Source organism: Ahaetulla prasina, chromosome 16 (assembly GCF_028640845.1).
Source record: "Ahaetulla prasina isolate Xishuangbanna chromosome 16, ASM2864084v1, whole genome shotgun sequence".
Lineage (NCBI taxonomy): Eukaryota > Metazoa > Chordata > Lepidosauria > Squamata > Colubridae > Ahaetulla > Ahaetulla prasina.
In genome coordinates, this window is record NC_080554.1 from 1645783 (window position 1) to 1672957 (window position 27175).

Here is a 27175-nt window from a genome sequence, read left to right on the forward strand (position 1 = left end):
CTGACTTCTGACCATAATTGCGCCCGTCGCTAAGCGAGACAACTCATAGGTGAGTTTCGCCCCATTCTTTCTTGCCGCAGACATTAAGTGAATCACTGCAGTTGTTAAGTTAGTCACATGGTTGTTAAGGTGAAGCACGTTTTCCCCTGGATTTTGCTCGCCAGAAGGTCACATAAGGGGATCACGAGACCCCGGGACACCGCAACCGTCGTAAATACGAGGCAGATGCCAAACTTCTGAATTTTCACCACGTGACCGCAGGCAGAGGTGGGCGTCACATCCCAGCACCGGAAATGTGAGCGCGTGTGAGCGCATGCGTGCAGCTTCACAAAACATGGCAATTTGCTTGCGCACACCATCCATGCAAGCGTGCGGCGCAGTGGTGGGATTCAGCTGGTTCTCTCCGGATCGTGCGAACTGGTAGCGGCGATTGTGGGAGGCTCCGCCCACCCACCCGGATGTAATGCGCGGCTATAGGTGGCGCATGTGCTCACACTTGCGGACCAGTACAGAAGTTAAGTGACTCCCATCTCTGGTACGGCGTCAAAACCACTGTGCGCTATAGGATGGGATTGCGACCCACAGGTCACAACTACCGGTTTGCCTGAACTGGTCCAAACTGGTCCCTGACCGCAAGGATGCTGCAAGTCATATGAAAAATGGTCATATAAGTCCCTTTTTCCAGTGCCACTGAACGGTCGGACATTACATCTATTTAATCAAAAGACTTTAATGATTTAATTAAAAGACTTAAAATCTCATACACAACACACCCAAGAGACTGACAGCCATAACAAAGCATGAAAGAAACAGCGATACCAACAGCTATCAATACCGACTCCTCGAGGTTCACTTGCCACATTCAAGCAGCTTCAAAGGGAAACAACAACAGCAACACGTCTTTTTATTTTTAATATTTTACAAAAACTTTTCAGGCGGCTTTACAGAGCGCAAAAGTTGAATTATGATGATCAGTTTGGTGCATTATATAAACTAAATCAATGTTCAACCAAGCATGGTTTATCGCAAGGTTGAACTAGGTCAGTTTTTGAAACGCGGTAGTTCTTAGATTCCTGCATTAGACAATTCATTTTTCAACCGGTTGATAGAATCGTTTGAGTAATTAAGCAGGAAGCTTAATTATTACAACAGGAAGTCAAAGTAATTAATGATTCCTTAATTAAATGTCCATTGAAATCTAGCAAGGAAACAACACTAACTGTATTCCCACGACATCTAGTGGCGAAACGGAGAACAACAGTCAACTTCACCATGTGATATTTCCTTGATTGCTACATTAGTTTTTTTTGCTTATATTTCTGTCTGCAGTATTGTCTGGTTCCAACAGGATGTTCAAAGCAAAATATTTTCTGAATCTGGCCATGAGATTAGCAACATCAGTTGGATAAACAGATTTTAGCCATCAAATGGGCTGCCAAAATACCCACCCCCCCTTTGTAGCATTGGCACCATCAAAGGAATTTTACAAATATGGATTCAGCCTAATTAAAAATTCTTCTGCCCACCCCACCCCCTGTCAATTATCAACTCGGGACAATCTCATCCAGCTTAAAAAGAAGATTGTACGAGTTGCCAAATTAGACAGAAGGTAGTACGAAAAAGCATCACAAACCTTTTCGTAAATTTCAGGAGACTTTGGGTTTGTTCAAGCTACTTCGGGACTTAATCTTCAACTTCTGATAAGCAAAGATCTCTCTGAATGTGTAAGGAGCCTCAAATGTTACTGTTGTAGCAGCTGAAGCAAATTCCCCTCTCCAGAATGTACTGTATGATATTATGCAGGAAATTCAAGCATGGGGGATTTAAAATGGAGGGCCAGCCTTTCTTTCTTTACACCTTCACTGAACGTAACAACATGTTGGCTGGACTCCAGAAGGATTGGGTAGAGATTAGGGCAGTAGTGGCGGTTCTACATCCCCTGCTTTGCAGGTTGCCTTTGTGTGTATCTTCTTCTTCTTGTGATATATCCATCATCGGACATTGGTGATCATTTGGCCATCTTATTTTTATCAACAGCCGCATGAAAAAGTGCTGCTGAGTTTTGTCCAGACCTATATATATATAGGTAGCTGTCTATACTTGCATAAATAGGGGTTTGTGTGAGTAAATACAAATATACTGTGTATTTAGAACACAGAACAACATATTTGTGTGTGTGTATGTATATGTGTGTGTGTATGAAGTTCTATAAAATATATAATGAGTATGTTTACACATACTGTGTACTTGATATATATGAATAAAGTTGAATATATACATGTGCGTGTGTATATGCATACAAAACTATGTGTATGTGTGTATACAAACGTGTATCTATCTATCTATCTATCTACAGTATTTATCTTCTGTCTATCTGTCTATCCATCCATCCATCCATTCTATCTATCTATCTATCTATCTATCTATCTATCTATCTATCTATCTATCTATCTATCTATCTATCTATCTATCTATCTATCTATCTATCTATCTTCTATCTATTTATCTTCTATCTATCTGTCTATCTATCTATCTTCTATCTATTTATCTTCTATCTATCTGTCTATCCATCCATCCATCGTATCTATCTATCTATCTATCTATCTATCTATCTATCTATCTATCTATCTATCTATCTATCTATCTATCTATTTATCTTCTATATATCTATCTTCTATCCATCCATCCATCCATCCATCCATCCATCCATCCATCTATCGTATCTATCTATCTATCTATCTATCTATCTATCTATCTATCTATCTATCTATCTAATTGTCTATCTACAGTATCTATCTTCTTTCTTTCTTTCTATCTTCTATCCATCTATCGTATCTATCTATCTATCTATCTATCTATCTATCTATCTATCTATCTATCTATCTATCTATCTATCTATCTTCAATCCATCCATCCATCGTCTATCTATCTATCTATCTATCTATCTTCTATCTATCTATCTATCTATCTATCTATCTATCTATCTATCTATCTTCAATCCATCCATCCATCGTCTATCTCTCTCTCTCTCTCTCTCTCTCTCTCTTCTATCTATCTATCTTCTATCTATCTTCTATCTACCTACCTACCTACCTACCTATCTATCTATCTATCTATCTATCTATCTATCTTCTATCTATCTATCTATCTATCTATCTATCTATCTATCTTCTATCTATCTATCTTCTATCTATCTTCTATCTATCTATCTATCTATCTATCTATCTATCTATCTATCTATCTATCTATCTTCTATCTATCTATCTTCTATCTATCTATCTACAGTATCTATCTTCTTTCTTTCTTTCTTTCTTTCTTTCTTTCTTTCTTTCTTTCTTTCTTTCCTTCCTTCCTTCCTTCCATCCATCCATCCATCCATCCATCCATCCATCCATCCATCCATCCATCCATCCATCTACCTATCTCTCTCTATAGATCTCGGTCTAAAGATCTCTATTAAAAACCTCATCATAAGCCATGAAATGCGGCTTCAAGATGCGGGCGTGATCTCTCTGACGGGGTGCAGCACCTTTGAGGGGCGGCAGAGGGCGCCCTTTGGGACACCCGCCTTCTCTCCAGGCGCGAAGAGAGCAGCGGCTGCTAGTTGAGACGTCGCCCTTCTCTCCGCCCGGCCTCTCTATGGTCCGCCCGCTTTCGCTTCTCCCCTTACCGGAAGTCCCGCGAAGCGGCGACCTTTAACCCCGGAAGAGGACGTCGGGGGCGATGTTGACGCTGGAGTGAAGATGGCGGCGGGAGGGAGCGGCGGCGGCGGTTCCGGCTTCCTCTGCCGGCTCCTCCTGGCCCTCCTGGCCGGGCTGCTCTCCGGGGGCCCCGCGCAGGCCCGGCTCCACCATCTCACCCTCAAGGTAGGAGGACGAGGAGGCGCCGAGACGCGCGGAGGGAGCCCCCGCCTCCCCCGGACCTCCAGCCCCATCATCCCCAGCCCAGCCCCGTCATCCCCGGCTGGGTTGCTTTAGGACTCTTCTACCCTAAACACCATCATCCCCAGCCGGAATCCGTTCTTACACCTCATCCCCAGCGGAGTCCCTTCAGCCTGGTACGCCCCAGTCCCATCATCCCCGGCTGGGTTGCTTTAGGACCTTTCTACCCTAAACTCCATCATCCCCAGCCGGAATCCCTTTCTTACACCTCCATCTCCATCATCCCCAGCTGAGTCCCTTCAGCCTGATACTCCCCAGTCCCATCATCCTTGGCTGGGTTGCTTTAGGACTCTTCTACCCTAAACTCCATCATCCCCAGCCGTAATCCCTTTCTTACACCTCCATCTCCATCATCCCCAGCTGAGTCCCTTCAGCCTGATACTCCCCAGTCCCATCATCCTTGGCTGGGTTGCTTTAGGACCTTTCTACCCTAAACACCATCATCCCCAGCCGGAATCCCTTTCTTACACCTCATCCCCAGCTGAGTCCCTTCAGCCTGATACTCCCCAGTCCCATCATCCTTGGCTGGGTTGCTTTAGGACCTTTCTACCCTAAACTCCATCATCCCCAGCCGGAATCTCTTTTAACACCTCATCCCCAGCTGAGTCCCTTCAGTCTGTTATGCTCCAGTCCCATCATCCTTGGCTGGGTTGCTTTAGGACCTTTCTACCCTAAACACCATCATCCCCAGCCGGAATCCCTTCTTACACCTCATCCCCATCATCCCCAGCTGAGTCCCTTCAGCCTGGTACGCCCCAGTCCCATCATCCCTGTCTGGGTTGCTTTAGGACTCTTCTACTCTAAACACCATCATCCCCAGCCAGAATCCCTTCTTTTTTTTTTTTTTTTTTTCATAAAAAGTTTTATTTTTACAATCATATCAAATAATTCATCCAATGTACAGTTATATACAATTAGTCGGGCTTGCCCAGTCATCCCCCCCTTTTTAACCTTCTTCCCTCTTCTACCTTCTTTTACTTTCCAAACCTTCCTCTCCTTCTCTTATCTACATCCGCTCCTCCCTCCACCCTACACCTTCCTTCTCCCTCTACTATCCCTCTTCCTTCCTCTTCTCCTCTTTCCTACCTCCTACTCTCTCTTTTCTCCCTCCTCACCGTTCTAAAATGGCAACTGGTCAGACCCGATCCTACATTAATTATATTTCTTCAATAATCCCTGTACATTAACCATCACTCCATCTCTACCAAACCCCCAGTTCCTCCCCTTACCCCCACCCCCATCCCGACTTCCCAGAACAAAATGCAGGGTATCAAAACTAACAATCATAATCCAAAATAATTCCTAAATTATAATCTCTAGTCACACCACACTTAGTCACACTCTCAATTCCCTCTCCTTCAAAATATATCTAATACAAAATATTTCCTAAATTTACTCATATGCTATTCAATATTTTTTTTATCTGATACTTATTTTAAATATAATCAATCCACATTTTCCATTCTAGAATATATTTTTCTAGTGTATAGTCTTTCAAGTAAGCGGAGATTTTTGTCATCTCTGCCAGATTTGATACTTTGAGTGTCCATTCTTCGATTGTAGGTAATTCTTCTTTCTTCCAATACTGAGCAATCAAAAGTCTTGCAACTGTTATTAAGTTCAAAATCAATTTAGTCTCTATAGCTGTGTAGTCCATAATTATTCCTAGTAGAAAGAACTGCGGAGTAAACTTAATCTTCTTTTTCAAAATATTCTGCATGATCCACCATACTTTAATCCAAAATGCTTTAACTTTTTCAGAATCCCTTCTTACACCTCCATCCCCAGCTGAGTCCCTTCAGCCTGGTACGCCCCAGTCCCATCATCCCTGGCTGGGTTGCTTTAGCAACTGTTGTGCTTCAAAAACCATCAGCCCCAGCGTGGAAGATCCCACGCTAGATTCTCTTTTTAGGACATTTGTATCCTGACAACCATCCTCCCCATCTGACTTCCTTCAAGATGGGACGTTCCAGTCCCATCATCCCCAGCCTGGAATCCTTTAGTGCTGTTGCACCCCAGTCCCATCACTCTTGACTGGATTCCTATAAGATTGTTGTACCCCAGCCCCCATCATCCCCAGCCTGGAATCTCTTAATATTACCCTCCACTCCCACCATCCCCAGCCCAATCTCTTTAGGCTGGTACATCCTAGTCCCATCATCCTCATCTGGATCCCTTTAGGACTGTCCTACCCCAACCACCATCATCCTCAGCCTGATTGCCCTTCAGGCTACTCAGTCCCATCTTCCCCAGCTGGAATCTCTTCAGCCGAATACCCTCCAGCCTCCCATCATCCACATCTGGATTCCTTTAGGGCTCTCCTACCAACCCTACCAACCATCATCATCCCCAGCCTGGAATCCCTTCGAGCTACTCAGTCCCATCATCCCCACCTGAGTCCCTCCAGGCTGGTACTCCCCAGACCATCATCCTTTAGGATTTGGAAACTTTATCTGAGAAGACTTTTATCCAATATCGTCGCTGTCAAATATCTGGTCAAATCTTATTGACTAGCAGGAATTTTGCAGAAATGAAACAACCGGCCAGAGTTGAATCGCCAAACTTTAAATGTATTCTTTAAAAGTCAGTTTTTTGGCAGATGTCCATGGAAGGCATCATTTCTTGAATTACTACCTGGAGTGTCTTTCGAGTAAAATGTCTAGCAAGACTGTACAAGTGTGGAAAATGCATAAGTGGAGATATTCAGGATGATCCTTCTGTTTGTTCATGCTACATTTATCTGTATCTGTCACCATCATCATCTTTTAACGACCCCCATAATCCCTTGCGGGGTGGAGTCTGGGCAACTGAATGGAGCTGAGTGATTACTGGCCGGATGCCCTTCCTGTCGCCAGTGCGGAGTTTTGTTCGGCAGATATATATTCTCATCGTGCCCAGAGAGAGAAATATCTGCCTCTACCTAGGATCGAACTCACAGCCTCCTGATTGGGAGAAGAGAACGTCCACCTCTAGGCCCCTACACCACTCACATTTATTAATATTTGTGACACTGCTTAATTTTAAGTGGCTTTTTAAAATTTCTAGCTGGGAGTTAAGTTGATCCGTTATTATTTTAGCAGATTGTTTCCTATTGAGCTGCTTTTGGAATCCTTGAATTGTAAAAAGTGTAACTAGGCACCGGTTTCCTTTGATCGTGGATACAGTTTTCCTTTACTTCATAACCGCAATTCTCAGAAAATATATGTCATTTTCTGAAAGAACAGTAAGAACCTCAAACGTATTAAGGTTGTTTATTTTAACGCAACAGTGACCGTGTTTACAATACAACTTTCTTTTCAGCTACCGAGGCTTAACGTTGCAATTGAAAATATAATTTATTCTCTTTTATTTTTGTTCAGAACATCCAGTAAGGCATTGTTGACATTAGCCAGAATTCTTAATCTTGTAATATATCAGTTCAGCGTTTGATATTGTTGCTGGGGGGTGGAATTCGTTGGTATGTCATCATATTGGTTGATGAGTTGACAATATTGTGAAATGTTCCTTCGCTAAAGTGAAACTATATATATATATATATATATATATATATATATATATATATATATATATATATATATATTGCGGTAGACTAAGTTGGAATTTCACAGATGTCTTGTACTTTAATCTTGCAACGATTCTTGGTTTTGATAAGAATATAAAAGTTGATTTTGTGCCAGATGTTGTGAGGATTGGTCTGCCAGAAAGATCTTACGAATGGCCTAGAAACAGGGGTGAAATAATTAAGCCTATAATGTATGCAGGAAAGCATAAAAATCTTTTTAACGTCTGAAGGTACAAATCTCCCACTTTCTCTTTTACAGTCTGAGACTGTTAGGGAAATTCCTTTCTGAGTTTCTTTCTCTGTCCGTTATGCAGCTCTGGGCTATTCGCTCTTTTATCTGATCATTCCCCGAGTAGCCTCTCCTCCTCCCACCTCCTAAAGTCATTCCCATGTTCTACTGCTGGAGCAATACTGCCACCCAATTTACTTCGCGTTGCTTCCTCAGCATCTTAGTCACAAGTCCTTTCTGAATAAATACGAAGCGAATCCGATTGCGCTTCCAAAGTTAGGAATATACCTTCCGTGGAGAGCTTACTCTGGATTCCCAGGAGGAGGGAGGGGCTGCATTCCAGAGGACCAAGAGACAGACTAGCTTAGATGGGTTGGTTGGGAGGAAGAGAGTTCAAACAGCGCCTCCCTAGCAATTCTTAGAGTTATATTCATAGTGACGCAAGCTACTTGCTTTCGTTTGGCAAGACTTCTGCCTGGAGGTGAGAAACAAATGAAGGAAACTTGAAATCAGAAGTCATTCTACATGTCCTCCTTGGTCCTTGCAGCCTGACATACTGCAGGCATAAGCTAAAAAGATTCCTGCTGAATCAGGACAGCCACTCAGTGCCTCTTCGTGTTACAGTTAGTTGTCAGGTGCAAATAACCAGGAACAATTTTTGGCTTCAGAGCAACATTATTGTTGCAACCTACTGTATTTTTTGGAGTATAAGACGCTCTGGACTATAAGACGTACCTACCTTTCTTGGGGAGGAAAACAAGGAAAAAAAAATCTGCCTCCCAGCAATTTGCCTCCTTACAGCAAACTGCCTGTTTCAGTGTCATTTTCATTTTCAGCACAGCCTGATTAGCACAAGAAAAAAAATATCTCCCTCTGCCTTCCAGCAATTTGCCTCCTTGCAGAAAACAGCGGAGGCCGAAAATGGGGCACACGGAGGCGGCCATAGGCAATGGCAATCCCTGCAGCCTGAAACAGCTGGTGTTCGGGAGGCCGAGCCAACCGACAATCAGCTGCTTGTGCTAATCAGGTTGTGCTGAAGCTGAAACGGGCTGTTTGCTGCAAGGAGGCAAATTGCTGGGAGGCAGAGGCCAAAGGTTGGGGGCCGGCGGATGGGCGGAGCTACATTTGGTGTATAAGACGCACCCAAATTTTCACCCTCTTTTGGGAGGGGAAGTGTGTCTTATATTCTGAAAAATATGGTAAATACCACAATTTAGTCAACTAACGGTCAGGGCTAAATTGGCGCTAGATAAGGGTCAACGGGATTCACAGCGGTCTGGACCCTTGGGTCTCTTGTAGCTGCGCAGCGACTCCGAACTGATGACACATTTAACCCCATCTTCCACTTCACTCTGCTCATTTCCTACAATAGAGGTTAGTCCTCGACTTACAACAGTTTTGTTTGGTGACTGCTCCGAGTTACAATGGCCAGGTCTTTTGAGGCTCTTCCTGTTGTGACCCAGGCCCAAGTAGATAGTAGTAGATGCACTTAGTTCAAAAACAAACAGACTTTATTAGAACAGCTGAGAATTAACTCATTCTCAGCATCGTCCAAACTAAATCAAAGCAAATTCTTCATAACACAAGTCTTCAGTCTTATCACCAACCTTGGTCTAATTAGGCAACCTGCCAAAGGCTTTTCTTGGCAAAAGTTCAGAAGCAGAAGACGCTGAAAAGAAATAAATGCAGCAAGACAAGGAGCAGGTCAATGTTGTTTTCCAACAAAGAGCCCAAATGCAGTTGCTGGTCTTTTAAGCCTTATGGGAGGGGCCAATCATCCCTTGGCCCTACTCCAGAGTCATCCTCTTTGCTTGAGCTGCTCTTGCCTTCTGGCAGCTCTTCTCATGCGTGCATTAGGAACAGGCTCCTCCTGTTCCTCTGCCTCACTACTGTCAGCCTCTGGAGGCTCTGGAGTCCACACATCACTCCCCGATGGCCCTGGCCCCACCTCAGCCTCCGATGCAGAGCCCTCATCTGGGCCTTCCCCAGCCTCCAGGACTGGCCCACGTTCCTCCTCAGCCTCATCACTGTCCGATTCCATTGCCAGCTCCCCAGGCTGCCGGCGGACCACAACACTTCCTTACGTTGACGTTGTGTTTGAAGGACTCTGGAAGGCAACCTTCAGTTCGTTCTTGTTGTTAACTAGAGTTGGCGCTGATAAAGATGAGTGGAGGGTTGTCCTCACTCTGTCTCTCTGGTCCATCTTCTCCATAATCAGATCACTTGGAAGTCCCACCAGAATTCCGACTTTTGTGGAATGAGTCTCCGGTGAGGGACCACGTTCTCCAAACCCTGCCAGATGGTGGCTCATCAGGGGTCTCGTCCTCCTGGCAGATCGTTGGAGATTTGTGTCATTGTATGAGTAGGTGATTAGTGTGCCTAATTATAACACAGATGGTTAGAGGACAGCCTAGCTGGTGACTTTCAAGCGTGAGTAAGAACCCTCACGGTTCCTCTCTTTCCTGCCGTAACATCCATCTTTCATGATCTTCTCAAAACAAACAAGCAAAAAACAACTCTTGGGCGCTGACATTGCCCCCAGGACAATTAAAGGCAATTAAAGGGTTTATTTTGCTTTTAATGCTGCCATAAATGTGGGCCGGTTGCCAGTCGCCCAAAATACAATTATGTGACCAGGGTGAACAGCCGTCTGAAGTTCAAATCTGGGTTGTAAGTAAACTCTGGGAAGGTCCATTGTAACTCTGAATTGTCACTAAGTGACTGGTCATAAGTGGGGGATTACCTGTATTTTGGCAATTACTGTAGCTGCTGCTTCATAGACTTCCCATAGTTAGAAGAGGAGGAGGAGGAGGAGGAGGAAGAAGAAGAAAAGAAGAGGAGAAGGAGAAAGAAGAAGAAGAAGAAGGAGAAGATTATTATTATTGCTGCAATAACACCAGCGGAACTGCAAAAAACTGCACTACTCGGAACGTCGTATATTTTAAGAAGATACTTGGTTGATACCTAGGAGGCTGGCAGCAACCCGTATCAAGCATTAGCACCAGTCAATGGTATTTGTGATGCATTTTTAAACGATCAGTTGCCTGAGTTTTGTGTTTAATGAATAAAAGAGATAATAATAATATAATATATTTTACGAAGATACTCGGTTGATACCTAGGAGGCTGGCAGCAACCTGTATCAACCATTAGCACCAGTCAGTGGTATTTGTGACGCATTTTTAAATGTTCAGTTGACTGAGTTTCATGTTTAATGAATAAAAAATAAATAATAATATTATTATTATTGTGGGAGGTCCTTGGTGCTCTCAGCCTGGTGGTTTTCCTGCAGACGTCCCATTACCCAACTAGGTAATATCATCAACCCCCACCCCCACCCCTTTCTGTCTACCACTGATGATGTTACCTAGCTTGGTAATGAAACATCTGCAAGAAAACAACCATGCTCAGAGGCCACCTAGGACTCCACAAAGGTTCGGTGGGGCTGTTTTGCTCCCCACCCACCTTCTTCATCTTACGGCTCCCTATTAAAAAAAAAAATGTGTTTCCTCTCTCGCAGGATGACCTGCGGCAGAAAGTCCACCTCAACACATTTGGCTTCTTCCAAAATGGATTCATGAACGTCACGGTCAACAACCTCTCGGTCAAATCCATGGGAGAGAGCGACAAAGACATTCAGGTAAGTCCCTTGTGCCCCGAGTCCGTCACACAACTGTGGAGGAGTGAATAAGAAGGCAATTCGAATTTGAACTCGCTCTCGGGTCCCTTAAAGGTGGCTGGTCTGTTTGCTTTTTCAAAACTTGTAGGCAGCCTTGAATATTAACCCTTTGTTCTTCGTTAAAAATCTGTTTTCAGGTGGGCTTCAGCTTAGATCGAACACAGAACGATGGATTTCCCACTTACCTGGTAAGAAAGTACAGTCCTACCTCAACTGCTCTGAAGCCCTTTTGAATTTGGTGCTCGGTGTATTTTTGACAAAAGTTGACAGATTTTGTCCTGGTATTCCTCATCTCTTTGGTACTCGACATGCAAGCTAGAACTTGTTGTTGTTGTCGGTTGCCACGTGACTCGCTCTGGTTTCCAGCCACAACAAAGAGCCACACATTAGTCACACGAGCAGTAGCCGTAAGTCAAGGATCATACTGAGACCAGCTGACTTTAAAAGCTATTTTGAACTGTTTAATTGAAGGGACTCCTCATCCTAGAATAAAATATAATTGAATTTTTTATTGGCCAAGTGTGATTGGACACACAGGGAATTTGTCTTGGTGCATATGCTCTCAGTGCGCATAAAAGAAAAGATACTTTCATCAAGGTACAACACGACACTTCATGATACAACACTTAATGATAGTCATAGGGTACAAATAAGCAATCAGGAACAAATATCAATATAAATCGTAAGGATACAAGCAACAAAGTTACAGTCATACAGTCATAAGTGGAAGGAGATGGGTGATGATGGGAATGATGAGAAGAGTAATGCAGAACTTAGTGAATAGTTTGACAGTGTTGAGGGAATTAGTTGTTTAGCAGAGTGATGGCCTTCGGGAAAAAACTCTCCTTGTGTCTAGTTGTTCTGGTGTGCAGTGCTCTGTAGCGTCGTTTTGAGGGTAGGAGTTAAAACAGTTTATGTCCAGGATGCGAGGGGTCTGTAAATATTTTCAGAGCCCTCTTTTTTTTTTATTCAAAAGTTTTACAAAATTTTTCCCCTTTCCCCCCTCCTCCCCTCCCTTCGCAACCCCTCCCCCGACTTCCCGGAACGAGCACAAGGTATAGTTAAAAGTAAAACAAACATATGCTAAAAGTTTTCGTCCCAACTTAATTATACCCTACAATCATCAATTCCTAACTTCCCCAAAAGCAATCAAAATAATACATCATAATCATTCAAAACAGTCTGATAACTCTTAGTCTGATATCTCGTTGAATATAGTCAATCCATTTTTCCATTCCTTTAAGTATCTTTCTTGCGTATTGTCTTTCAAAAAGGCTGATATCTTTGCCATCTCAGCCAAATTGGCAACTTTCAATATCCATTCTTGTATTGTTGGTACTTCTTTTTTCTTCCAATATTGTCCTATTAGTAATCTTGCTGCAGTTATTAGATTTAAAATCAATTTAGTCTCAATTACTGTACAATCCGTAATAATTCCCAACAAGAAAAATTGCGGCAGGAACTTTATCTTCTTTTTCAGAACATTTTGTAAAATCCACCAAATTTTTATCCAAAAGGCCTTTATGTCCTTACAAGTCCACCAAATGTGAAAATATGTAGCGTCATCACAATTACATCTCCAACATTTTGCTTGCATTTCTGGATACATACACGATAATTTTTTAGGATCTAGATGCCATCTATAAAACATTTTATAAAAATTTTCCCTCAGATTCTGTGCCTGCGTGAATTTAACATTTCTAACCCAAATTCTTTCCCACGTTTCCAATAATATTGGCTCCTGAAAATTTTGTGCCCACTTTATCATACAGTCCTTTACCAAGTCCCTTTCAGAATCTATTTCAAGTAACACATTATACAATCTCTTTATATGCTCCTGAGACTGATTTCTAATTTGCTTTACCAAATTTCCCTCGTTCTGCTCTATACCAATTTTTTGATCTCCCTTCCATCTAGCATGTAATTGCTCATATTGAAACCAAGTATAATTTTTCCCTTCCTCTCTTAATACTTGCAGAGATTTTAACTGCAAATTACCTCTTTCAGTATACAAAAGATCTTTATATGTAATCATTTCCTGCTTCTGTTCTATGTTTATATTTTCTACTGTATGTCTAGGACATGCCCATATAGGAACCTTATAATTTAGTTTATAAGAGTATTTTTCCAAACACATGAAGGGCATTTCTTAGCACATGATTTTTAAAGGCCTTGTCCACCTTTTTGTCATAAATTAAATATGCATGCCATCCATATAACAAATCATAACCTTCTATATTCAAAATTCTGTCCTCTGTTAAATTAAACCAATCACTTATTGCAGAGAGAGCAGCTGCTTCATAATATAATTTAAAATTAGGCATTTTAAACCTCCCTTTCCGAGAATCTTGAATTATTTTCATTTTAACCCTAGCTTTTTTACCTTCCCATATAAATTTGTTAATTCCCTTCTGCCATTCCTCAAGATTCTTATCTTTCTTAATTATTGGTATCATCTGAAAGAGGAATAAAAATCTAGGTAAAACATTCATTTTAATAGCAGCAATTCTCCCCAGCAAAGATAATTGCAATTTTTCCAAACAATCAACTCCTTCTGAACTTTTTGCCATAAAACCTCATAGTTATTCTTATACAATTTCACATTTGATGACGTAATATAAACCCCTAAATACTTAACCTTCTTTACAATTTCAAATCCTGTTACTTCCTCTAGTTTTTCTTTCTGTTGTCTGGCCATATTTTTTATTATCACTTTTGTCTTTTCTGATTTACCTTAAACCCTGAGACATTCCCATATTGATCAATTATTTCCAACAAAGATTTACTAGAATTTATAGGGTTTGTTAAAGTAATCACCAAATCATCTGCAAAAGCTCTTAACTTATATTCATACTGTCTAACTCTAATTCCTCTATCTCCTTTACTTCTCGTATTTTATCCAATAATGGTTCTAGAGTTAAAATAAACAATAATGGTGATAAAGGACATCCCTGTCTTGTTCCTTTCGCAATCTTAAAAGGTTCTGTTAAGCTACCATTGATTATAATCTGTGCTGTTTGCTCTCCATAAATTGCCCTAATTATTCTTAAAAAACCATCTCCAAATTGCATCTTTTCTATTAATTTAAATAAAAAATCCCAATGCAATCGATCAAAAGCTTTCTCTGCATCGAGAAAAATAAATGCTGCTGGAATAAAATTTTTCTTTTCTAAGTACTCCAGTAAATTAACAATCTGCCTAACATTATTCCTCATCTGTCTCCCTTTTATAAATCCAGATTGATCATTATGAATTCTTCGCTGCAGAATCAACATTAATCTATTAGCTATTATTTTAACAAAATCTTATAATCATTATTTAAAAGTGAGATTGGCCTATAATTCCCAGGTTTAGAACAATCCTGTTCCTCTTTTGGTATCAATGAAATAAAGAGGTTCTCCATGAGAATTCCCCTCCTAGTTGTATCTGATTAAATAATTCCTTAAGTGGACCTAACATCTCATCCTGTAAATTCCTATAATAACTAACTGTAAGCCCATCCGTACCAGGAGTTTTCCCATTTTAATTGTTTAATTACCAAAATAATTTCTTCCGAGGTTATAGGCGATTCAATTCATCCGTTTGTTCTAAAGTTAAATTTTTAACCTTATATTCCTTCAAATATTATCAATATCCCTATTCAATATATTATCTTTAAGATATAAATTTGTATAATATTCTAAAAAAGCTTTTTTAATTTTATCCTGTTGATATCTCTCTTTACCTTTGTATTCTATTTTTTCTATAGTACGTTGTTTTTGTCTTTTCCTTAAAGTGTATGCTAACCACCTACCAGGTCTATTTGCGTTACAAAAGTATTATGTTTGGCATATTGTATATTTGTTGCCACCTGATCAGCCATTATCATATTAAATTGATTCTGTAGTAACTTTATTGCATCTTTAAGTTTTTGATCATGTGGGTTATGTATTAATAATTGTTGTTTCTTATAAATTTCCTCTTCTAAATACCTACGCTGTCTTTGTTGCTTATTTCTCTGTCTATTATTAAGATATATTAATACACCTCTCATAAAAGCTTTACTGCAGTCCCAAACCATTTCTATCGATGTTTCATTATTCAAATTATAATCAAAAAATTCTTTCATCTGCTTTTTACATTGATTTACATTATCCTGATATCTAAACAAATTTTCATTTAATCTCCAAGTTCTTCTACCCTCTTTTCCATATTGCAATTCCATCCAAACAGGACTATGATCAGACAAACATCTTGGAAATATCTTAGTTTTCTTCACCCTAAAAAGCAAATCATTAGAAATTAAAATAAAATCAATACGTGAGAAGGATTGATGCCTATCAGAGAAAATGTATAGTCTCTTTCCTCCAAATTCCGCAGTCTCCATACATCTCTTAACTCAAAATCTTCTATCATATCAAAAAAGGATTTAGGCAGCTTTGCATGTGCAGGTATCTTCTTGGAAGAAATTCTCTTGTCCTTTCGTGTATCTATTACTCCATTCCAATCTCCCAATATAATACACGATTTATAATCCCATAGATCAACTTATCATATAACATTCTATAAAATTTTTCTTGTTGCTGGTTGGGTGCATATATACCAAGCAAGAGAGTCCTTTTTGTTTCTATTGTAAGTTCAATAGCAATATATCTTCCATAAATATCTGCCTCTATTAACTTGGCTGGTATATCTTTTCTCAAATAAACCACTATGCCATGTTTTTTCTCCAAAGCTGAAGCAACAAAATGTTTACCTAACTTTGAGTTTATTAGGTACTTTTGATCTGATAATTTAATATGCGTTTCTTGTAAGCAAATAACATCATTTTTAATTGTTTCAAATAATGAAATATTTTTCTTCTCTTCTGAGCTGAGTTCAAACCATTGACATTCCAAGTCAAGATTTTATTTGCCATTACTGGGCTGCTGAAGCCTTTGGGCAATCAACTGAAGATCGTCCTCCCGTATCTTCGGCCGTGCTCCTCCACCGCTTCTGTAGCAGAATCCTGAACTTTACTTTGAGTTTGTTGCTCCTTTTCTTTACGCTTAAGGGCTCCCCTCGTCAGTCTTTGTTCTTGTGGTTGTTCCTCTGATGGTAACATCACTGGAATCACCTCAGCTTCCACACCCATTTGAGTCTCTTGAATTCTTTTTTCTATTATTTCTATTTCAAATTTCAGCACTGTAGAAAGAAAATCTTTGGCCTTAAGCACTGTGTCAATACGATATCTTCTTCCCTGATAATACACTGTCAAGCCAACTGGAACCTCCCATCTAAATTGAATCTGGTATTTCTTAAGTTCTTGTGTAAAAAATGTAAAGTCTTTTCTATCCCTTAACATCTTGGGAGGGATCTCTTTCAAAACCTTCAACTCCTGTTCCCCTATTTTCAAGTTTTTCTGAAAAGCAACTTGCAAAATTTGATTCCTCACTGTTCTTTTCAAAAAATAAACCACAATGTCTCTAGGAAGTTTCTTTTGCCTAGCAATCCAAGAATTAACTCTATAAATTTTGTCAATTTGATAAGCAACCTCTTGTGGATCAAGTTCAATAAATTCAGCCAGAGCTTCTGATAAAATTTTTTTTAAATCTTCCCCTTTGTCTTCATTCAAACCTCTAATTCTCAGAGCTCCTTCCATCATTCTATACTGCATCACCACCACTTGATCTTCATTTTTATCCAATTTGATTTGCATTCCCCCCATTCTATTTTCTATTTGTTGATTTGACTGAACAATTTCTTGCACCTCCTCCTCCACCACCTCCAGTCTTTTTGCCAAACCTTGAAAAGCCATTAAGATATCTTCTCTTATTTTTTTATTATTCTCTTTTATTTCTTCTCTTATTTTCTCATTATTATCCATAATCTCCTTAAACCTTTCTTCAGACACTTTCCCTTGCTCTTTAATCAGATCTTCTAAAGCTGGTTCAGAACCCCTTCTGCCCCCAGTCTTAGGTGGTTTAGTAGCCATTTCAGTTTTAAAATTCACAAAATATAAGTCTAGCCCTCTTTTTGACTAGTGCAGTATACAGGTCCTCCATGAACATTGGGATTGAAAATGTTTTTATGTTAGTTTTGTCTTAAAAGAAAATAAAAAAAATTATTAAAAAAAAAGAAAGAAAGGCAGGTTGGTAGCCATTGTTTTTTCTCTTTGCTTCTTCTTTTTTTCTGGCAGAATGAAAAAGTGGATTATTGCATCTTGAATCAAAAGCCAAGCCATGAAGTCTTGGTCATCATTCTGCTCCTGGATTTCTCAGAGAAGCTGTAAGGAATCTTGGGGAATTGGGGACGGCTGGGGAATTCTGGGAGTCACAGTCCATTTTGGTGAGATGCCTAAAAGGAAAGAATTTGAAACATCGCTCAAGTTAATTTGAGAATTAAAGCATGCCAGAGTTGTTTGTCCTCCAGGATGAATTGAATCAATCTATTCAAGAAGCGTAATTAAAAAAAATGATCAATAAACCAATGTCTCATTTTGGAATAAACGGTGCATGTAGGCACAAATTAAATTGGAAGAAATAACTGTGACATTGGGGACATCAGATGCTCTTGGTCATTTTTTTATTTTTTGGGGGGGCCTCTCTCATTAAGCATTTGATGATCGCCAACTCAAACGTTGTCCTTCTCACTTGTAGGGTCAAAGTCAAGTTTGAAAACAAAACTCCACAGTTGCCTGAAATTATCTTCGGCGAATCCCAAGCAACTGGTCCTCCAGGAATTACCGAGAAATCTGGTAAGTTTGTTCAGGACTGAATTGTGTTTGGTAATCACTACTTGGGCCTCGGTCACAACCGTGTGTCTTTCTGCAAAACTACACAGGCCAGTTGGATTATCTAAAATATCCATTCCCACCCCCCACCCCCAACCTTTCTTGAATTGTGTCTGACTTTGCTTGTCTTCAATTTTTAGAACCAAAGCAGTCACCTAAGGACAATACAACAGAAGTCCAGGTAAGCAGCCACGGGATTCCCAATGGAAGATGTAATGTCCTTTCTCCGTCCTGGTACGTGCGATGCTCAGCCTGGGGAATTCTGGGAGCTGAAGTCCGCACATCTTCAGGATGCCAAGCTCAAGCAACACTGCTATGGAGGCTACCATAGATAGATAAACAAATGTTAATAAATGGAAATTAAATGAGAGAAACGATAATGAAGGAACAGAAACCCAGATATCACCAGAGTAAATGGAAAAGGGGGATGGGGGAGGAAGAAGAGAAGATTACAAATACAAATGTACAATTATGAAATGATAGATTGGGTAAGTAGAAAAGAAACTGAAAAGAAAGTATATAATCTCAGAAGATTGCTTGATTACCAAACAAGGGAAACGTCATACAACAAAGAAGAAAGAAAGAAGAGAGGAATAGAAGGTAAGATAGAGGAGGTGAAGGAGAGAGAGGGATGGAGGGAAGGAGAAGGAGAGGAAGATAAATTAGGGGATAAGTCGGAGAGAAGGTGAGAAAGGAGGGAAAGAGGAGAGGAGTGGGGGAAAGGAAAGGGAAGGAGGTATGAGGAGGGAGAGGAGGAGAAGGAAGGTAGGAAAGGAGAAGAAGGAGGGAGGGAAAAGAGGGGAAGAAGGTTTGTTGTAAAACGGAGGGAAAGAAAGGGCAGAAGAGCAACTCCAAATGCAATTAAAATGTTTTATTTTTGTGCTTGCTTTAGAGAGAATATGTATGATTATCTATGAATAAGAAAACATACATTTACAATATGTGTAAAAGAAAAGAAAAAATAAAAAAAACTTTTTATGGAGGCTACCACCGATTTGAAGAAAGCTTTTGAAAGTTTAAAATCCCTTTTAAAATTTTCTCTTTGGTTTTGTTTTTTTTTAACTTCATTGCCTGCCTCTCACCACCCCCAATCTCTGGCACTTCGTTGTCAGGGAGTCTCCAAGGATTAAACTGGGCTATATATCCTTGTCCTGCCCTCTGGTGCTTTGGAGAATAGGTTGACCCCCCTCTTCTTTGTGGCAGCCCCCCCAAATATTGGAATATTACTATCCTGTCTCCCCTGATCCTTCTCTTCACTAGACTAGCCAGGCCCAGTTCCTGCAACCGTTCATCGTCTGTTTCAGCCTCCAGTCCCCTCATCATCCTGGTTGCTCTTCTCTGCATCCTTTCTAGAGTGCCAGCATCTTTTCTTATAATATGGTGACCAGAATTTATCCGATCTGATTTGGCATAGACATAAAACTTCATGTATATATATTTTTGTCCGCCAGGTGCCTGCTGAGCAAACACACCCAATGCAAAGCGGGAACAATAGTTTCTCATTTCAGGTAGGTGCTTTTATTCCTCACGATTCCTTATGAAACCTTTATCGTAGAGGACCTTTTTATGGGTTGCGTTCATCACCTGCAGTTGTTAAGCCAGTAACGCAGATCACCTGTATTTGTTTTGTGTTGCTGTGCCTTTATTGTCGAGGAATTTTATGGGTTGCGTTCCATCTGCCTTTCTGGCGGTTGCAAAAACACTAGGAGGGCCAGATCATTTTTCAGCTCAACAAAACGTACAGCTCAAACGTTTTTCAGTGATCCTTATAAAAAGATCTCACCAATAAAATAATGGAGAAAGATGAATTACGCTATCCAGGCGCATCCAGAATTCTTCTAATTCTCATTCTGCTTCAGAAGCTGAATGGAGACAGCTTTGCAATTGATGGAAATATTTGAGAGAGAAATAATATCAGCAGAATCTATGTAATTTCTATAGCCGCCCAGAGTCACTTGGTTGAGTGGGTGGCTGTAGGGAAGGAAGGAAGGAAGGAAGGAAGGAAATATGCTTAGGGGAGGGGAAAGGAAGGGAAAGGGAGGGAGGGGGGAAGGAAGGAAGGAATTAAGAAAGGAATTGTATATATTGCTGTGCACAGCCACCCAAAGGTCTCTGATAAAGTAATTTGTAGCGAAATCGACAACAAATAATTACAATAAGTAAACCAAGTAAACAGCCAATAAAACAATCTGTGCAAAATTTGTGCCAAAGTCATCCCTTCTCCCTTCTGTGTGTTTTTCAGTTCAGCATCCATTCAAAGGAACAAGAAGGACTTTATAGTCTTTATTTCCACAAGTGCATCCTGGGAAATGTGCGGACTGAACAGGTCCCCTTCCGCCTGGATGTAAGTTTTTTTTCCCCCCTCTTGCTCGTTTCCTTCCAAGAATCAGGAATTGAATTACTTCTGGGAGTTTCATTGTCCCCAGATGAAACTCCTTATCAAAGAGAGAAACTCCTTGTCTGTCTCTTATTTCATCTATCTATCTATCTATCTATCTATCTATCTATCTATCTATCTATCTATCTATCTATCTATCTATCTATCTATCTAACTATCATCTATCCATCCATCCATCTCTCTATGCCTCTATCATCTATCTGTCTCTGTCTGTCTCTATCTATTTATCTATCTATCTATCCATCCATCCACCCGCCCACCTATCTTCTCTTTCACTCTCATCTGTCTGTCTGTCTAGTATCTATCTACAGTATCTGTCTGTCTGTCTCTCTATATCTCATTTATCTGTCCATCCATCCATCCTGTATTGCATTCATCTCGCCAAAAGACATTACATAAAATGTCTGTAACAAAGCATTAGAACAATAAATAAGGACCTTAATTATTATTATTTTTTTAAAAATTGAACCAAGCAGGATTGTGAGACAGAGAAATCTCTTCGGCCCGTATTAATCCTAACCCATTCACACAACCTCAGTGTTTCTACCAAGGAGCCATTGACTGTGGGAATTGCCTGGGAGGGAAACGGTTCCAGATCTCGAGAAGATGTGGAGGCCGACGAGAAACACAAGCAGGGGGTTGGGCTAGAAGACCTCCGAGGTCCCTCCCAGCTCTATTATTCTACGATGTCTTCTTGGAAAAATGACACTTAGAGTTCCAGCCTTCTAGCTCGGAGAAGAGTGTTTTCCTGTCCCTGAAGGAACGGATCCTCCCACGAAGCAGCCTCCCAGCCGGGGTCCCATAACCCACCCGTCGTCTTCTCCCTTTTTGCGGGATCTTCCAACCTCTTCCTTTCTGATGACCCCTGTTCCGCTTGCAGATCACGATCACCGAGAAGAATCCGAACAGCTACCTCTCCGCTGGAGAAATCCCACTCCCCAAGCTCTACATTTCCATGGCATTTTTCTTCTTTGTGGCCGGGGTCGTGTGGATCCACACCCTGCGCAAGCTCAGGTAAAACGTGCAAACCGGTTTCCCCCGAGGAGGACTTGTCAAAGGAAGCTCCCCTCGGAGCCAGAGGTGAAATGCTCCCGGTTCGGACCGGATCGCCCGATCTGGTAGTGATGGCAGCGGTTGGTTCAGAGAACTGGTAGCAAAAATCCCTGCCCCCCCCCCCCCTGCCCAGCTGAGCTGCAGGATCATCAAGAGTTTTTTTGTGTTTTTTTACTTTTAAAAGCATTTTTTCTTCGGCTGAAAAAATGCTTTTAAAAGTAAAAAAAAAAGCCTCTGATGATCCCGCAGCTCAGCTGGGATCGTCAGAGGCTTTTAAAAGCATTTTTTTACAACCTCTTCGGCTGACGAGGTTGTAGAAAAAATTCTTTTAAAAGGCTCCTCTGACATTCCCAGCTGAGTTGTCTGATCGTCAGAGGCTTTTTTTTCTTTTAAAGGCAAAAAAAAAATGCTTTTAAAAGAAAAGAAGCCTCGTGAAGATCAGGCAACTCAGCTGGGATCGCCAGAGGCTTTTAAAAGCATTTTTCCTATTACCTTTTCGGCCAAAGAGGTTGTAAAAAAATGCTTTTAAAAGGTTCTGACGATCAGGCAACTCAGCTGGGATCGCCAGAGCCTTTTAAAAGCATTTTTTCTACTATCTTTTCGGCCAAAGAGGTTGTAAAAATGCTTTTAAAAGTAAAAAAAAATGTTGGCCATGCCCACCCAGTCACATTAACCCCCCCACCACCAAGCCACGGCCACAGAACCAATAGTAACAAATTTTACATTTCACCACTGCTCGGAGCCTATTGGTAAATCTCTTCTCTAGAAACTTAGGAAGCGCAGCCCGAAGTTTCACCCCCAAATAGTCCTCTCCACATAGGACAAACAAAGAGAGCTCAGATTTCCCTTGCAAAGCCAGCCCGTCGTAAAGCAAGCTTGGCCCCATTTTACAGCCCTTCAACGAACGGCTGCGGTTCTTAAGTTAGCGTCGTGGTTGTGAAGTGGATCTCGCTTCCTCCTTGGCTTTGCTGGTCAGAAGGTCACAAAAAGGGACCCCCCGGGGACACTGCAACCGTCATAAATATGATCTCCCGTGACCATGAAGATGCTGCAATGGTTGTAATACCTGAGTGGGTTTATTGACGTTCAGTTATCCATTTTGTCTTACAGGGCTGACGTTTTTAAGATCCATTGGTTAATGGCTTTGCTTCCTTTCACCAAGTCCCTTTCCTTAGTCTTCCATGCGGTAAGTTACCTCTTGATTCGCTCGTTTCTGTGCCATAGGGAGAAAGAATCATAAGAGTCCTAGGGCTGGAAGGCACCTCGGAAGGCCAACCCTCTGAAGAGTTTGCGTGTCACAAAGATTGAGGCCATTCAGAAGCTCCTTCCTAGCCAGACAAGATTGTTCTTCTACAGATAGTTGCAAATGATCAGCCACACTTAACTTCCAGGAATTGCCATAAACCATCTACAGATTACTTCCTTTATTTAGCAGCAATATGTTTTACACTAAAACCTGCATTCTTCAGACTTCCATTTCCGTAGACTTTTTTTAAATTATTATTATTTTTATTTGCATTTATATCCCGCGCTTCTCCGAAAACTCAGGGCGGCTTACACTATGTTAGCAATAGTCTTCATCCTATTTGTATATTTATATACAAAGTCAACTTATTGCCCCCCCAACAATCTGGGTCCTCATTTTACCTACCTTATAAAGGATGGAAGGCTGAGTCAACCTTGGGCCTGGTGGGACTAGAACCTGCAGTAATTGCAGGCAGCTGTGTTAATAACAGACTGTCTTAGCAGTCTGAGCCACAGAGGCTTTGGGTGGAAGAAACAACATTTTAGTTTAGAATTCACCCCTCCCCCCCGAAAACAGTGATCAAAATTTAATTAAACAGTCTGGATCATCAGCATCACTTCTATAATTACGTATTTAACATTTTTATATCCTTTGGTCAGTTTACAAAATGACAGTTAACGGCATACATTTGGATTTCGTGGATGTTTGGATTTAACGGACATTTGGATTTAACGGACACCCCCTTTTTACCAAATTGTCAACCAAATCAAAACTTTATTTGTATTGGATTTCATTTAGATGTTAATTTGTTTCTTCTTTTTTAGAATTTTATTAGAATGGAAGGCTATTGTAAGAAAGCTTAATAGGGATGCTTAAAAAGCTTAGTGCCTGAATAACCAACATTTGCCCTAACTCCTGCTGTTTTTTTTCCCCTCCCCAGATCGATTACCACTATATCTCCACACAGGGCTACCCCATCGAGGGCTGGGCTGTGGTCTATTATATCACACACCTGTAAGTCTCTAGAGTCTTGTTGTAGATTTAAACAAATCTAATATGGGTTCGGCGGTTCGAATCCCTAGTGCAGCGTAACGGGGTGAGCTCCGGTTCCTTGTCCCAGCTTCTGCCAACCTAGCAGTTCGAAAGCAGATAAAAATGCAAGTAGAAAAACAGGGACCACCTTTGGTGGGAAGGGAACAGCGTTCCGTGCGCCTTTGGCGTTGAGTCATGCCGGCCACATGACCACAAAGACGTCTTCGGACAGCGCTGGCTCTTCGGCTTTGAAACAGATGAGCAGCGCCCCCTAGAGTCAGAAACACGGTGCTAGGGATTCAAACTGCTGAACTACCGATTTTTTGATCGACAACTTCAGCGTCTTAGCCACTGAGTCACCACGTCCCTCTATTCATTCCTTAAAAATATCATTATTTTGCATTATGAGCCCTATGCTCCACCTTTAGGAGATGATTGTCGCTGCAGAGTTATCTCTTGTCTCTTTTTGAACTGTTTTCGCTTGAGAGCTGCTTGGAATTGCCGGATGCATCAATCAACCTGTCGCCGGTGTTCTTGTGTGTTTTTAACCAGGTTAAAAGGCGCCCTGCTGTTCATCACCATCGCTCTCATTGGAACAGGCTGGGCTTTTATTAAGCACATCCTCTCCGATAAGGACAAGAAGATTTTCATGATTGTCATCCCATTGCAGGTGAGAAGGGCCAGGAAAGTTCTCGGCTGGGAGTCGTTGTAAGCAGCGTCCCAATTTGTGTGTGACTTTGGTGGCAGGGGGGCACGTTCTCTTCTGCGATTCACACTTAACACAACGCCTCCTCTGAGACCTCGTAACTGGGAAGGCAGAAAATATAGGTAGCCCTTGACTTAGGACCGCCACCAAGCCCTCAAATTTTCATCGCTCAGCAAGACAGTTAAGTGAGTTTTTGCTCCATTTGTAGAATAGAATAGAATAGAATAGATTTTTTTTTATTGGCCAAATGTGATTGGACACACAAGGAATTTGTCTTTGGTGCATACACTCTCAAGAGTACATAAAAGAAAAGATACATTCATCAAGAATCACAAGGCACAACACTTAATGATAGTCATAGGGTATAAATAAGCAATCAGGAAACGATCTCAATATAAATCATAAGGATTACCAGCAACAAAGTTACAGTCATAAGTGGAAGGAGATGGGTGATGGGAACGATGAGATTAACAGTAGGGCAGATTTAGTGAATAGTTTGACAGTGTTGAGGGAATTATTTGTTTAGCAGAGTGATGGCCTTCGGGGGGAAAAACTGTCCTTGTGTCTCGTTGTTCTGGTGTGCAGTGCTCTATCGTTTTGAGGGTAGGAGTTTCTACAATCTTTCTTGCCATGGTGATAGCAGCCTTCCAATATCTCAGGGGCTGCCACAAAAAAGAGGGAGTCAAGCTATTCTCCAAAGCCCCTGAAGGCAGGACAAGAAGCAATGGGTAGAAACTAATCAAGGAGAGAAGCAACTTAGAACTAAGGAGAAATTTCGTGATAGTTAGAACAATTAACCAGTGGAACAACTTGCCTCCAGAATGCTCCAACACTGGAAGATTTTAAGAAGAGGTTGGATAACCATTTGTCTGAAGTGGTGTAGGGTTTCTTGCCTAAGCAGGGGGTTGGACTAGAAGACCCCCAAGGTCCCTTCCAACTCTGTTATTCTATTCTAGTTGTTGTTATGTTATAGGGACACGGCTGTTAAGTGAATATGGCTTCCAGCAGAGTCGCTAGGGGGAAGCCAAATTCATTTGCTTAGTGACTACAGCGATTGGCTTAACAACAGCCGCTGCCAAAAAAAAAAAAAAGTCATAAAACCAGGCACGACTCATTTTAACGACCGAATCCCTTAGCGATGGAGGTTCCCATCCCAATTACGGGTTGTAAGTCCATAACGGTGTGCGCGTGTCTTAGACCCAAGTGTAAAATCCACGGAGGATTTGTGTCTGGGGATAAGCGCCGGGATAAAATGATTTCAAGTCCCATCTATCGAACAGTCCTAGAAACTTACCCGATGTTGCTTCCGGCCTGCCGTCAAGCAGAAGTGGGCCGTTGGGGTGCGGGTGGTCACATTCGCACCGTTGTCCCCTTTTCCCCAGGTCTTGGCGAACGTGGCCTTTATCATCATGGAATCCACCGAAGAAGGCATGGCAGAATACGGGCTGTGGCGAGAGATCCTTTTCTTGGTAGATCTCCTCTGTTGCGGGGCGATCCTCTTCCCCGTTGTATGGTGAGTTTGCAGGAAGGAAGGCCTGCCAAGATATATTTATTAATCGTATTTTTCGGAGTATAAGACGGACCTTAGTTTTTCGGGAGGAAAATAAGAAAAAAAGCTGATTGCCGGGTGGATTGGCCTCCCTGAATACCCCCCAATCGGCTGTTCCCAGAGGTGAATTTTAGCAACAGGTTCCTTGGTTGTGAACTCTGTGCCTTGCTTTTTTTTTTTTTTTTCTGCCTCTGAAAGCCTCCAAACAGCTTCAGAAAAAAAGCCTCTGAAGCTCTGTTTGGGGGCTACTTTCTTTTCTGAAGCTCTGTTTGGAGGCTTTTTTTCTGAAGCTCTGTTTGGTGGCTTCTTTTCTGAAACTGGAGGCTTTTTTTTCTGAATCTCTGTTTGGAGGCTTTTTTTTCTGAATCTCTGTTTGGAGGCTTTTTTTCTGAAGCTCTGTTTGGGGGATTTTTTTTCTGAAGCTCTGTTTGGGGGATTTTTTTTCTGAAGCTCTGTTTGGAGGCTTCTTTTCTGAAGCTCTGTTTGGAGGCTTTTTTTCCTGAAGCTTTTTTCAGCCTCTGAAACCTCCGTTTGAGAAGCTGCATGGGCTACATTCGGAGTATAAGACGCACCCAGATTTTCACCTTCTTATATTCCAAAAAATACGGTATGTCCCGTCTTGATTAAACCCCAAAGAGAGCTGGAGGTGCCTTCTAAGTAGATCTGCCCTCTTTTCTTTCTAGGCTTGAAGGATCTTGCCTAGTGATCTCTCATTAATTCACCGATCGTTCTCTGTCCTAGGTTGATCCGACACTTACAGGAAGCTTCTGCCACTGATGGGAAAGGCAAGTGATTGAGCCCCAATTCTGGGGGGCGGGGGGTGTTCAGGTATTCTTGGGGTTCCACCAGATTTCTGCAGACCGGAGGTTCCAACCAACCTCCTTCCTGCCAGTATTGAACATGTTTTTTTTTTTCTCGATTGGTAAAAAATATTGACCCATTCCTGATCCATGAGTTACAGTCCACCTAACTTTTTTTTTTTTGGCTCTGGAGTGGATCCCTCGTCATCTTGAGTGAGCCAAGGCCTCTT

At 41.4% G+C, this 27175-nt stretch overlaps 1 protein-coding gene across 1 annotated transcript in view; it reads left to right on the forward strand.

Moving 5' to 3' along the window:
- Nucleotides 1-3715: 3715 nt before the first annotated feature.
- The window catches only part of GPR107 (G protein-coupled receptor 107), a 33129-nt gene continuing 9669 nt past the window's right edge, over nt 3716-27175 (forward strand). Inside the window, exons 1-14 of the mRNA XM_058159254.1 lie at nt 3716-3866; nt 11252-11371; nt 11548-11598; nt 17568-17656; nt 18028-18125; nt 18302-18342; nt 19613-19669; nt 20404-20505; nt 21440-21573; nt 22723-22798; nt 23799-23872; nt 24443-24560; nt 25979-26109; nt 26887-26930. Coding sequence (XP_058015237.1) covers nt 3744-3866; nt 11252-11371; nt 11548-11598; nt 17568-17656; nt 18028-18125; nt 18302-18342; nt 19613-19669; nt 20404-20505; nt 21440-21573; nt 22723-22798; nt 23799-23872; nt 24443-24560; nt 25979-26109; nt 26887-26930 — 1258 coding nt within the window. The 5' untranslated portion in view covers nt 3716-3743. The remainder of the gene's footprint in view (nt 3867-11251; nt 11372-11547; nt 11599-17567; nt 17657-18027; nt 18126-18301; nt 18343-19612; nt 19670-20403; nt 20506-21439; nt 21574-22722; nt 22799-23798; nt 23873-24442; nt 24561-25978; nt 26110-26886; nt 26931-27175) is intronic.